We start from the raw sequence: 14,305 nt of genomic DNA on the forward strand, positions 1-14,305 counted from the left end.
GGTCAAGGGCACATGGCAGTGTTGTGGGCTTGGTCCCCAGTAGGGGGTGTGCAGGAGGCAGCCCACCAATGATTCTCTCTCATCATTGGTGTTTCTTTCTCTCTACCCCTCCCCTCCCCCTCTCCTTCTTCCTCTCCCCTTCTCTCTTCCTTTCCCTCTCCCTCCCTCTCCCCCTTCCTCTCTGAAATCAATAAAAATCATACAGTACCTATTTAGTCAGGGGCATTGACCTCTTTTCCCTTAGATTGTCAAATAAAAAAAATGACAATAGCCAACACAATAATAGCCATCTGATGCCCTGGCCTATGTATCAGCCTTTGGACCCAAGGGTCGAGGATTCAGTTCCCAGTTAAGGGTACATACCTGGGTATGGGTTTGTTCCCCAACCCTGGTCAGGGCACATGCAAGAGGCAACCAGTGGATGTGTTTTCCTCACATCAATGTTTTTCTCTCTCTCTCCTGCTCCCTTCCATTCTCTCTAAAAATCAATGGGAAAATATCCTTGGGTAAGTATTAACAAAATTATAAATATATTTAGGATTGTTGTGTCCTCTTGATGAATTGACCTTTTATCATTGTGAAATGACCTTCCTACTCCTGGTGATATTGTTTACTTTGAAATATACTTTGGCAAATATTAACATGTCTACTAATCTTTCTTTGAATTAGTGTTAGCATGGTATGTCTTTCTCCTTCCTTTTACTTTAACCTGTTTATATTTGTATATTTAAAATGTATTTGTTTGCCCAGCCGGTGTGGCCCAGTGGTTGAGCATCGACAGACCTATGAACCAGGAGGTCACAGTTCGATTCTGTCAGGGCACATGCCTGGATTTCAGGCTCCCCCATGGGGGTGTGCAGGAGGCGGCCGATCAATGATTCTCTTTCATCATTGATGTTTCTGTCTTTCTCTCTTCCTTTCTGAAATCTATAAAAAATATATTTTAAAAAATGCATTTTTTGTAAACAGCATATAGTAGGTCTTGTCTTTTTTGTTTGTTAATCCTCATCTGATGATATCTTTTACATTGATATCTAGAAAGACTGGAAGCGGGGGGAGAGAGAGAGAGAAAGAGAAACATTGATGTGAGCGAGACACATCGATTGGTTGCCTCCCACACATGTCCAGACATGGCCAGGAATTGAGCCAGCAACTGAAGTATGTGCCCTTGACCGGAATCAAACCCTTGACCCTTCAATCCATGGACTAATGCTCTAACCAGTGATCCAAACCGGCTAGGGCAGGTCTTGTTTTCTTTTTTTTAATCCAATCTGAAAATCTCTGCCTTTTAAAAAATTGACATGTAGCATCCTATTAGTTTCAGGACTACAGCATACTATTCATATGTATCTATATTGAAAAATGATCACCACAACAAATGTAGTTAACATTGATCACCAGAAATAGTTACAAGTTTTTTTCCTTGTGATGAGAACTTTTAAGATTTATTCTCTTAGCAAGTTTCAAATATACAATATAGTATCATTAACTATAGTCACCATGCTATACAATCTCTGCCTTTTTAACTGAGGTGTTTTGACTATTTACATTCAATGTGATTATTGAAATGGTTAAGTTTAAGCCTTCTCATTTGTTATTTTTTAATCTGCGCTATCCTTCCTTCCTTCTGCCTTCTTTTGAATTAATCATCTTTTAAATGATTTAAAATTTCTGAATTATTCTTATGATTTTCTCTTCTTTGTTGGCTTATTAGCTGTAACTCTTATTTTAGTGATTGCTTTAAGGTTTATAGCTTACATCTTTTAACTTATCATAACCTATCTTCAAGTGATATACAATTTCACATGCTTTTACCTTATAAAAGCATTCCTTCATTTCTTCCCTCCAAGCCTTTATGCTATTGTTGTCATACATTTTATGTTGTAAAACTCACACTATATTGCTATCATTTTGTTTAAACAAACAGCTTATTATTTTTTTAAAGATTTGAATAATAAAACAAATGTTACATGTTTACCCATGTAGTTACCATTTCTAGTGCTCTTCCTTCTTATTATTTATTTTGTATTGATTTGAGAGAGAGAGAAGAAACATCAGTTTGTTATTCCAGTTATTTATGTATTCATTGGTTGATTTCTTGTCTGTGCCCTGACTGGAAATCGAACCCCCAGCCTTGGCATATTAGGACAACACTCTAACAAACTGAACTACCCAGTCAGGGCTCTTTCTTTCTTTCTTTCTTTCTTTCTTTCTTTCTTTCTTTCTTTCTTTCTTTCTTTCTTTCTCTCTTTCTCTCTTTCTCTCTTTCTCTCTTTCTCTCCTCTCTCTCTCTCTCTCTCTCATCTCTCTCTCATCTCTTTAAAATCCTCACCTGAGGATATTTTCCTCATTGGGTTTTAGAGAGGAAGGCAGGGAGGGAGGAAGAAAGGGAGAGAGAAACATTACTGTGACAGAGACACATCGATTGCCTCCTGCACTTGCCCCAACCAGGGCAGGGCTTGAACCTGCAACCTAAGTACGTGCCCTTGCCTGGGATTCAAACCCAAGACCCTTCAGTGGGCAGGCCAGTGCTCTAACCATTGTACTACCAGCCAGGGCCAGCCTAGGACCTTTCTGATGGTGACATTGCTAAAACACTGGTAGGAGTATAAAATGGTACAGCCCCTAAAACAGGGATTTTGGGGATAAGTGGACAGATTTACTTTTGGTCCAGTAATCCTACTATTAGGAATCTACTAAAAATAAACTTCCATAAATGACACATGCATAAAATTCTGTATTGCCACATCATTTGTAGCAGCAGAAGATTAGAGACAACCCAGATGTCTATCAATAGAGGCCTAATCGTATTACTGGAACTCCCATACAATGGAGTACTGTGCAGTGCTTTACAAACAAGCCATGATTGTGTCCATGTACTCATGTATAATGATGGAAAAAAAGGTGTGGAATGGTTTATAAATGGAGAAACGGGAAATATAGGGTGGATAAAAGTAGGTTTACAATTGCGAGTATAGGAAACACAGAGCTTATACTTACATTATTATTTATTAATGTATTATTTTCCATATTAACAACTGTGTAAACCTACTTTTTTTTTTAATATATTTTTTATTGATTAAGAAATTACATATGTGTCCTTGTCCCCACGATACCCTCAACCCCCCCCACTCTTGCCCTCCCCCCCCCTCCAGTTCCATCCTTGGTGTGGCAAATGGTGAGAGTTCCTTTTTCTTCTTCCTCTTCTTAAAGAATACCTTTCAGCATTTCATATAATGCTGGTTTGGTGGTGATGAACTCCTTTAGCTTTTTCTTATCCGTGAAGCTCTTTATCTGACCTTCTATTCTGAATGATAGCTTTGCTGGATAAAGTAATCTTGGTTGCAGTGTAAACCTACTTTTACCTCACCCTGTGTGTACTTACTTGCTTATTTTGCTAAAAGAAATATTAGAAGGATAAAACAGACATTAATAAAAATGATTACTTGGGATGAGGAATAAAAGCCAGGCCTTTCTGAGTACCTCTTTATAGAGTTTTGACTTTTAAACCATTGATACTTTATTCAGATTATTCAGATTGAAAAAATTAAAAGAGGGGAATAAAAGCAAACAGTTCAGTTTGAAATCATGAAATAAATGAACTTAATTTTTAAATTATTTTTTCTTTTTAAAAATGAACTTGATTTTTTTTTTACAGAGAGGAAGGGTGAGGGATAGAGAGTTAGAAACATCAATGAGAGAGAGACATCGATCAGCTGCCTCCTGCACACCCCCCACTGGGGATGCGCCCGCAACCAAAGTACATGCCCTTGGCCGGAATCGAACCTGGGACCCTTCAGTCCACAGGCCGACGCTCTATCCACTGAGCCAAACCGGTTAGGGCAAAAATGAACTTGATTTTATATAAAGTTGATACTATAACTACACACAGGAAAGAATTATTTCAAATGACTTTTGAACATAGTACTCCTTAGTGGGATATAGTTTAAAGCCAAGCCAAATAAATTTAAAAGTTGCAAAGAAATCTTAAACTAGTATGCAGTTTTTAAACTATTTTATGTATATTTTAGGAAAAAACAAATAAGTAAATTAATTAGGAACTAAGATTTTCATTGTAAAAACAAAGAGATACAAATATGATACCAAATAAATTATTTAAAAACCTCTATAGAGATACATCACAGACTAAATAACCCTGAGTGCCATAGAGGAGATTCCTGTTCATTCTTTAGGTAGCATTAAGGAAAGAGCTAAAGATACTTCAAACTATAAACATATGGATACACTTAAAATGAACAAAGGTCTGGAAAAAATGTGTAATGTGATTGCAGTATTAATGATAAATAATTTGAATTTTAGCATTTTTGTGTTTTTAGGACTTTTGTGCAATTCTAAAGTTGTATTAGTGTTTACATTTTATAACTAAACTTTGTTTCTATGAAAATGATATTAAGATGAATAGTCAACTGGCAATAAAACTTATGTACAAAATGTTTAAAGTATATTTATTCATTGTTTTTTCTTTTATTCTAGTTACTCTTTCTGGAAATGGAGAAAATGGTAAGACACTTTTAGTCTCGGTTTAAGTAGACTTCTTATGATATCATAATTGCAACCTTCCTACTTTTTATTTAGTGATGACTATTTGTGCTTTTATTTTTAGAAAGACAATATATATTTTAAGCTTAAGTAACTAAAATGAGATGTAATACTGGCTTTATTTCTATACATTCAATATATTCTTTTTTAAAAAAAACATATGTTTATTGATTTCAGAGAGGAAGAGAGAGGGAGAGAGAGATAGAAACATCAGTGATGAGAGAATCATTGATTGGCTGCTTCCTGCATACCCTCTATTAGGGATCGAGCCCACAACATGGGCATGTGCTCTTTACCGGAATCGACCCTGGGACCCTTCAGTCCAGAGGCCATCGGTCTATCCACTGAGCCAAACCGGCTAGGGCTCAATATATTCTTCTTTGCACTATTAGTAAGTTGTTATTTTGTAAGGCACCTAGTACCCAAACTTCTTTGGTATACTTATATATATATTTCTGCCTTGTATAGACTTTAGGATTCTATAGTAATAGTTTAGATATTTAATATCAGTTTTAGCTAGGGTGGAGGAAGGAATTTTATTTTCTTTTGTTTGTGCATTTGTTAAAAATAGCACTGACAATTAGTTAAATAGGCAGACTGTAAAAATGAAGATTGCTAGTTCATTTTGAAAAGGAATTAAAGTTTTTATAATGACTAGTCAATGACAATATTTTGAGAAGAATATTTGCTCAAAATTCACTGAGATAAAATAAATTTTTCTACCTATTGAGATCAAATTTCAAAAATAAAATTTGATTTGAGATATGGAAATCCAGAGGATTTCTAGAACAGTTGAATAGTTAGAAATTAATATTTATCCTTATTACTGGAAATAATTAGGCATTCATTATGTAAATCTCAAGTTACCTTTGAATCTGGTTTCTCATTAACAGAACAAACTCAATCTTGGTAGGCATGCTTTTCTTCCTTTAAATCAGTACTGTTTTCCATATGTTGAATACGCACATACAGAATGCAGAGAATTTCTGAAATTCTTACAACAGAATTTTAAACTTGTATCATTATTTCTTGGGGCTATTTTCCCCATGTCTTCCAAAGAGTGTTTTGATGATGTTTTTTGTTTGCTTATTAGTCTTTAATTCAGTTATAGGTGATATTTGAATCAGATATTTTGATTTATAGGTTCAGTTTTTCTTTCAGCTTTGATTTAATTTGCTTAGGTAACTTTTACTTTATATATTTCTTCCAGCATGTATATGACCAGAAGTTTGTTATTAGCAATCAAATTGATTCAAACTTACTTAAAAGCAATATTTTTTATTCTTTACATCACATTTTTTAAAATATGTTTTTATTGATTTCAGAGAGAAAGGGAGAGAGAGAGAGAGAAACATCAATGATGAGAGAGAGTCATCTATCGACTGCCTCCTGCGCTCCCCCTACTGGGGATCAAGCCCACACCCAGGTATGTGCCCTGACTGGGAACCGAATCATGACCTCCTGGATCATAGGTTGATGCTCAACCACTGAGCTACACTATCTAGGCTGCATCATAATTTTGATGCTGGAGGGGCAAGTCTCTAGTTGCAACTTGAACCCAGAGCCAAGAGGTTATTTGGGCTTGGAGCAGAAAAGAATTCAACACTAGAGCCAGAGAAGAGGTTTAAGTGGAAAAGCAGGTTTTATTGAGTAGAGAGGACAAGCAAGGAAAACCACTCTACTGGACTCTCCTCACCAAAGAAGGACGATAGATCCTAACCATCTCTACAGGTTGACTTACATCTGTTTGTAGTTTCTATGGAAAATTGCTGGTATGGGGAAATAGAGAGTGGGAAAAGGTTGAGATTAACTCTGACCTTTACAAGGTATATTTTGTCGCATTGTGTTTTCCCTTTATGGCAGTGGTTCTCAACCTTCCTAATGCCATGACCCTTTAATACAGTTCCTCATGTTGTGGTGACCCCCAATTTCATTGTTACAAATTGAACATAATTAAAGCATAGTGATTAATCACAAAAACAATATGTAATTATATATGTGTTTTCCGATAGTCTTAGGCGACCCCTGTGAAAGGGTCGTTTGACCCCCCAAAGGGGTCGCGACCCACAGGTTGAGAACCACTGCTTTATGGTATGTGTAAATGATAAGGTATGGGTGAGTAGTTGTTAATCAATCTTTGCAGGAATTTTCTTTGTCCAGAGGCTCTTCATGATCTGCTTGCATCTCCAGTCAGCTGAGTTTCGTGTCAGACAGCATGTAGCAGGCCCCTGACTTAACTTTGTTTGACTTTAGTTAATTTATATAGCTCTCATGCCCCTTTCCTATATCAACTTGATAATAATAATGATCTGTTAAGTACTTACTATATTACCGGCATCATACTGAGAGATTTATTTTACCTGTTTTGTAACTGAGGGTTACAATTTTTAAAAGCAAAAGCCATTTTGTTTTTATTCTTATGGAGAGCTGAAATATTCTGAAAATATGTTAAATGTTTTTTAACAGATTTTTGGAGTATATTGTTTTATATTTTGGTCGTAGTGTAAGTAACTAAATGACCAAGTTTAAAGTAATTCTAGGTTACCATATATTTCAAAGCTATATGATATTCTGTAGATGAGGATTAATAGACTTGATTGAATATCAGGCCAGGCAAAAGTATAAATCAGTGAAGTGAGTTAAGAAGTTGACAGTTGGTATAACAGTAGGAGACTGATCTCCAGCATGCTTTTCCAAAGGAAAAAAAACAAGTAAAGAAATTGTATTGAATCCACTGGGTAGAACACTGGAGGGAACAGAGATCATACAAAATACCGATTTTGAGAATCCAGGATTTTCAATGAGGATTACAATCAGTTTTAATGGAAATGAAAATAAGGCAAATTTGAACATAAGAGGAGGTTGTGGTATCTGTCCTGGCGCTCAGCACATTTGGTTGTGCCCAGGGGGTCCAGAAAAAAGGAAGGTACAAGTTATCCAGACACTTCAAGAGTATGTTATCATAGATGCAAAAAGACAGCTAGTCTCAGTTAAGGTAAAGTATGACCTTGTCAGTGAATATACAGGCCTAGGACATAACTGCCCACCATAACTGCTTTTAGTTAAAGTTTAATTTCAGACCATCCTTTGTGGTTACTTTAGGTCTCTGAGTTGACAATTTTTTATTTTATTTTAAAAGAAACTTTTTTAAAACCAAAAACATAAGGAAAAATAACCTCAGACCAAAGGAAGAACAGGATTTATTATGTGCCAGGCATGGTCGTGTTTTGCATTTATTATATTAGCTCATAAATATTAAGCACCTAACTTTAATGAATCTAGTGGTTTATTGAAGTCTGAGCAAATTATTTGGGGAGTAGAGTATGAAGGGGTAATGAATTCATAAGGTAATGGAGAAGGTTTTTGTGGAAGAAGTAGTATTTGATTTGAAATTTAAAATGGGTAGAACAAACTTTTTAAAAAATATATTTCTATTGATTTTAGTGAGAGAGGAAGGGAGAGGGATAGAGAGATAAAAACATCGATGAGAGAGAAACACCGATTGGCTGCCTCCTGCACATCCTCTACTGGGAATTGAACCTGAAACCCGGGCACTTGGTTCATGGGTCAACGTTCAACGAGTGAGTCACACAGGTTGGGCATACTTGTGTTTTTTAGTGGGTTTGTGATGTTGAATTCTAAACTTAGAATTTAAGTACCTGCTGGATAGGTCTTGCTTCTTGTGGAAATCATTCTCATGTCTTCCAAATAGAAAACTACAGAACCCAACAGTGAGTTAATATTTGGAGATAAAGATGTTGTAGTCTTACACTAATTTATTTGGGGAAGAGTTATGACAGAAATTCAAAGTGGCTGAAATTTTTGATTACCCTATGTTGAAAAGAGAGTGAAATTTAGGATATCTTTCTGAACAATCCAAGAATTAAATTTTTCTAATGTACTGATTATTTGCTGTGTTATGAACTTTCTTTATTTTCAGTTCATATTTCATGTTCATAGTAATAGAACATTTATTTAATATTCATAGCACTGCATTTAATGTTCATAGTAATGGAATCTGGTTTAACTCATTGAAAATCTATCTTTTAGAAGAGCTTGAAATGCAACCAGTGAAAGAGGTGTTTCAACTTATATATCTTCAGCAACTCAATAAAATCAAATCTCATCTCAGACTAATATTACAGAAACTGTAAACCATGCTCTTAAATACAGAATGCTCCTTCATATCTGTAATATTACATCATGCAGATAAAGGACTTTATATATTTTATATCTTTAGTGTGTTTTAATTATTTTTTATTAGGTTAAACCTCCTGACCCTAAATATTGTGTTTTAATCTAATACTTTTTCCTGTTTTCACCAGGATTCAATGAAATATTATTTGTTTTTATTTACCAGGAAAGGCCGTTGTTTACCTTGTGGCTTTTCATCTGTTCTTTGTTATGTTTGTATGGTCCTATTGGATGACAATTTTCACCTCTCCCGCTTCCCCCTCCAAAGAGGTAAATTTAATGTTGGTAAATTGCCAAATGCTGTAACTATGGAAATATTTTCCCTGTGTTACCTTTGTTAAAGCTTTATTATATAGTGCATTTGTTCTGTTTCCATTCATGGATCCTGCTTGGTAATTCTGCATTGTGGATGACTCATAAGCCTATTCTCAGATACAACTCTATTGGCATAGCATAGTTAAAGAGGAATGATGTGTTAAAGTTTAGCTGTACTTATACAGTGGGGCCTTGACTTACGAGTGTCCCGACTAACGAGTTTTTTGAGATACCAGTTGTCTCTCGGCTAACTTTTTGCATTGAGTTGATAGAGTAATTTGAGTTAACGAGCTCCTTAATGAGCTCGGTCTCTGAACGAATTAAACTCGTAAGTGAAGGCCCCACTGTATTCTTCTGCCATGTTATATTTTCTTAAAGACATACTTATGTTACTGGAGTAAAAAAATCTTAAGGGACAGAATGAAGTTAGAAAAGTAGGTTTTGTTTTTAGAAATCTTTTAAACATATTTCTCAGGTCTGAATGAGTATGCTACAACTAAAGAGTTGATTTGATTGTGGGAATAAATTGTCTAGGACAGTGGTTCTTAACATTACTAATGCCGTGACCCTTTAATACAGTTCCTCATGTTGTGGTGACCCCCAACCATAAAATTATTTTCGTTGCTACTTCATAACTGTAATTTTGCTACTGTTATGAATCGTAATGTAAATATCTGATATGCAGGATGTATTTTCATTGTTACAAATTGAACATAATTAAAGCATAGTGATTAATCACAAAAACAATATGTCATTATATATGGGTTTTCCGATGGTCTTAGGCGACCCTTGTGAGAGTGTCGTTCGACCGCCAAAGGGGTCATGACCCATAGATTGAGAACCGCTGGTCTAGGGTATTGCTTGTTACACCTTCATTTGGCTAGTGTTTCTTCTAGTTGAAGGTTCTATCTGGAAAATAATGTGAGTGAACGTTTACATAGAGTAAGTTTCAAGACCAGTGTGTCTCTCTTGCCTTGACATTGCCTGAATTCACCTTTACCTGTAATTTAATATAGCTGGATGTTTAATATATTCCCTAGAGTTAGGATCGTCTGAGTTTGGTTTTTCTGCTGTAACATATTACTTAATGAATCTGAGCCTTAGTTTCTCATTGGAAAATGAAGTTAATAATAGTGCCTATCTCTGTAAGATGTTTTTGTGAGAATTAAATGAGATTCACTCATGTAAAGCTTTTGATATAGTACCTGCCACATGATTAGCACTCAGATATTAGCTGATGATGACAATGTAATTATTTCTCTTCATAATTCATTAAATTTATAGACCAGATGTTTAAAATGATCAACTTCCACTTAACTTTTTATAGAATAATATATATGTAGAAAAATATACATACCATAAGTGTACACTTGATGAATTTTCACAAACTAAACACACTTGAGTGACCACCACTCAGGTAAGAAGCAGAACATTACCAGCTTCCCGTAGCTTCATGCTCCCTTTCACTAACCCACTTCATGGGAAGCCACTCCATTAGCACTGATTAGTTTTGCCTAGTATTTCATGTAGATGGGGTCATACAGGACATATACTTTGTGTGTGGCTTCTTTCATTAACATCCTATTTGTGAGATTTGTTCGTACTGTTGTATACAATTGTGGGAAATTCATTCTCATTATTTAGTATTTAGTTGTGATCTATAACACAATTTATATACCTCGTCTGCTGTTGATGGGTACAGACGTTTGGATAGCTTCTAGTTTAAGGTTACTACAAATAGTGCTGCTGTGAACATTCTAGTGCATGGACAAATGCATATACATACCCACATACATATGTGCATACATATATAGTTCTTTTGGGTAGATGCATAGGAATAGAATTGCTGGATCATAAGTTATATATACATTCGTCATTAGTAGATAATGCCAATTTTTTTTGTCCATTTTCTTATTGTGTGCTTTTGTTTTAAGAGGTATTATAAAACATTAATAAAACAGTGTTTTCTTCAAGTACATTCTTCAGACATTGGTAATAGTCAACCCTTAAATTTATGCCATCCATAAGTTGAGAAAAGAGCCTGATTTTACTTAATCAATCACTTGTCGTGATGGCTGTTGAAACATAGCATACATGAGAATTTAGTTCTCATTATGGAAAATAAAAATTAGAATGAGAAAAAGCAATTGGTAATACTTTTAAGAAGCAGTATGGTATAGAGGTTAAGAACTCAGACTAGCTCCAGACTGACCAGGTTTAACTCTTATCTCTGCTACTGAGCAGTTGTGTGATGACAGAGACTTTGCTTAGCTGTCTGTAGCTCAGACCTCTCCCTTGTAAAGTGAGGATGACAGTACTACATACCTATGGGATTCTTTTAAGGGTTGAATCAAGTAATATATGTGATTAATAAATGTATTGTAATATATACTGAATGGCCAGATTATTATGACTCCCTGACGTTTGTAGGCTAATTAGCTATAATTTCGCGCTCAAGTTACTAGAGGGCCAAACCATTATAAACGTCAGAAAAGCACAACATACCTAAGTATTGTTGCTGATCAAGTTCATCCTATCATGTTGATGGCGTCTCCAAATGGAGATGGCTTCTTCCAACAAGACAATGCGCCATGCCACAGTGCTCGTATTGTGCAGGAGAGCTTTCAAGAACATGAGGGAGACTTTACCTTGCTTGGGTGGCCCCCACAATCACCAGATCTCAATCCAATTGAGCATTTGTGGGACCAAGTTAAAAGAGCCATCAGGCAGCTGGTTCCACAACCATCAAATCTCACAGAACTGGGCAGTGCTGTTCATCAGGCATGGTGTCAGATTCCTTGCATCACCTTTCAACATCTCATGGAGTCAATGCCAAGAAGAATCGCCGCAGTATTGAAGGCAAAAGGAGGCCCAATGAAGTACTGCTGTGGTGGTCATAATAATCTGACCGGTCATAATAATATGGCCACTCAGTGTATAATTAATACTATACTAGTAAAGTGCTTCCAAGAATGCCTAGGACACAATAACTGTCATCTAAATGCCATTATCTTCTTTTCTATTGGTTGTTTTTGGCACCCATTTAGCCTTCTGGCCAGGGCTTAAGCTTTTATATCCACTTCTCCCCTATTTCCACAAGTTTAGCTGCCTGTCCAATTATGCATCCAGTGTCCCTGCTGTGCACATCCTGCCTTCCTTGTCATGACTCTATTATCTAGTATTGTAATTGGTGTTTTACTTGTTTATATTACCCTATGGGTGCAATGTGCAAAAAAAAACCCAACAGAAACGAAGATAATGGCATTTAGATTGCACTTACTGTGTCCTTAGCATTCTTGGAAGTACTTTATAGTATTAACTAGTAGCCCGGTGCATGAAATTCGTACACATTAAAAGGGAATTAATTGCCCTGACTGGTTTGGCTGAGTGGATAGAGCATCGGCCTTCGGACTCAAGGTTCCTGGGTTCAGTTCCGGTCAAGGGCATGTACCTTGGTTGTGGGCACATCCCCAGTGGGGAGTATGCAGGAGGCAGCTGATCAATGTTTCTCTCTCTTCGATGCTCCCTTGTTCTTTCTCTGTAAAGAATCAATAAAACATATTTTTTTAAAAAGTGAAATGGAATCCAATTTTTTTGGTTTCTATTTGATACTTAACAGTTTAATACATACTCATGAGGAAACTATACAAATGGATTTTCCAGGCATTGGGGCTAACTGACCATATGCAAAAACGGGTTCAGGTAGGAATATGCCTAGTTTGTCCAGAGTTTGTCCTTGTGATTTATCAATAGTCATCACAAATGCTGGCATCGTGGGAAACCGTCGTCGAATCAACTTAAATGGGACACCAGAGTCAGATGGAGACAAATCAATTCTTGGAATCAGAACAGACTCTCCCTCTGCAGATCCTGTTAATACTTCAGCTTCGATAATGTTAGGTCATAATCTTTCGATAATAAATCTGGTACCATTACAAAGACCCCATTTACTATTGAGATTTCTCAATAGCATGATGATTGCACCCACTTTCAGTTCTAATTTATGACATGGCATTCCCAAAGGAGTAATACTATTAAGAAATTCGATGGGAAAATTTTTCTTTTCAGCATCATCTGTGGAATCAATGGAATCATCACTCAAATATGTGTGAAAATCTGCATCGAGTATATCCAAATTCTTTTCATTTAATTTTTGAACATGCTCATTTTTTGGACAAAGAATTGCACGTTTAGGTATATTTTTAATATTATCTCTAGCAGTGGTTCTCAACCTTGGCTGCACATTAGAATCACCTGGGAATCTTTTTAAAATCCTGATTCCTGGGCCTCATCCTCCAGAAATTGTTTCTTTGTTATGAGGTGGGGCCACAACATCAGTAACAAAGAAACAGAATTAAAATTTTATTGTGGGGAGCCGCTACTGTGTTTTGGACAGGTTCAAGCCTTGGACTGTTGAGTGGGCATAGTCCCTTCATTGCCACATGCAAGTCCCAGCTTGGAGGGCAGGGTCCTCCCAGCACAATTATAGCCAACAGCTGTAGTTGTAAGCTTCAACCTGTGCTCCGAACACGTGGTCCCACGTGCCTGAGTGATGTAGGCTTGATAGAGTTCAGGTGCATGTCGTCAAGTAGGACTGAAACCCAGGAGAATGTTGTAAACATCTTGGTCACACCCTTACTTTGCCTCGAGAATCTGCTATAAAATAAGGGCATGTCTCTCAGAGAAGCAGCGGCCCACTGAGACCGGTTTTCATTCTCTTGTCTGTCTTTTCTAAGCCTTTCAGCCGCCCCCACTCAGGTTCACCCTTGGCTGTGCTGGTACGGCACACTTTACAAAGATAATGCCTCCACCCTCCCAGGGCGGGTTCCTGCCTCAAACCCCGCCCTTACAGGAAACAGCTCTGGGAAACAGCTTGGGGGAGGGTGCAGCTGTTGCCAAGACAACCCCTGCAGGACTGACTTCCTTCCGCTTGGTCGCGGTGGTTCTGGACGTGATGAACACCACCCAGGGTTTTTATAAAAGTAGGTTATATATTACTATACATTTATTAATCACATATATTAACTTTCAGCTTTATGAGGACAGGTCATTTCCCCACTTTTTTTTTAAATATATTTTTTATTGATTATTTTTTTTAGAGAGGGAGAGGGATAGAGAGTTAGAAACATCGATGAGATTATCAGCTGCCTCCTGCACACTCCTACTGGGGATGTGCCTGCAACCAAGGTACATGCCCTTGGCCGGAATCAAACCTGCGACCCTTGAGTACACAGAC

The 14,305-nt window shown here is 36.7% G+C and overlaps 1 protein-coding gene across 10 annotated transcripts in view; it reads left to right on the top strand.

Annotated features, from left to right (window-relative positions):
- The first annotated feature begins 4,435 nt into the window (after positions 1 to 4,435).
- The window catches only part of ZDHHC20 (zinc finger, DHHC-type containing 20), an 83,901-nt gene continuing 74,031 nt past the window's right edge, over positions 4,436 to 14,305 (top strand). For 5 of the 10 annotated variants that reach the window (XM_006752630.2, XM_006752631.2, XM_006752633.2 and 2 more), the window contains exons 1-2: positions 4,437 to 4,521; positions 8,921 to 9,024. In XM_006752630.2, coding sequence (XP_006752693.2) covers positions 4,443 to 4,521; positions 8,921 to 9,024 — 183 coding nt within the window. In that variant the 5' untranslated portion in view covers positions 4,437 to 4,442. Of the gene's footprint in view, positions 4,522 to 6,048; positions 6,292 to 8,920; positions 9,025 to 14,305 lie in introns of those variants that run through there. The other 5 variants (XM_015562143.1, XM_015562186.1, XM_015562326.1 and 2 more) reach the window with 3 other exon arrangements.

The sequence above is a fragment of the Myotis davidii genome, unplaced genomic scaffold, assembly GCF_000327345.1.
Source record: "Myotis davidii unplaced genomic scaffold, ASM32734v1 scaffold2270, whole genome shotgun sequence".
Classification (NCBI taxonomy): domain Eukaryota; kingdom Metazoa; phylum Chordata; class Mammalia; order Chiroptera; family Vespertilionidae; genus Myotis; species Myotis davidii.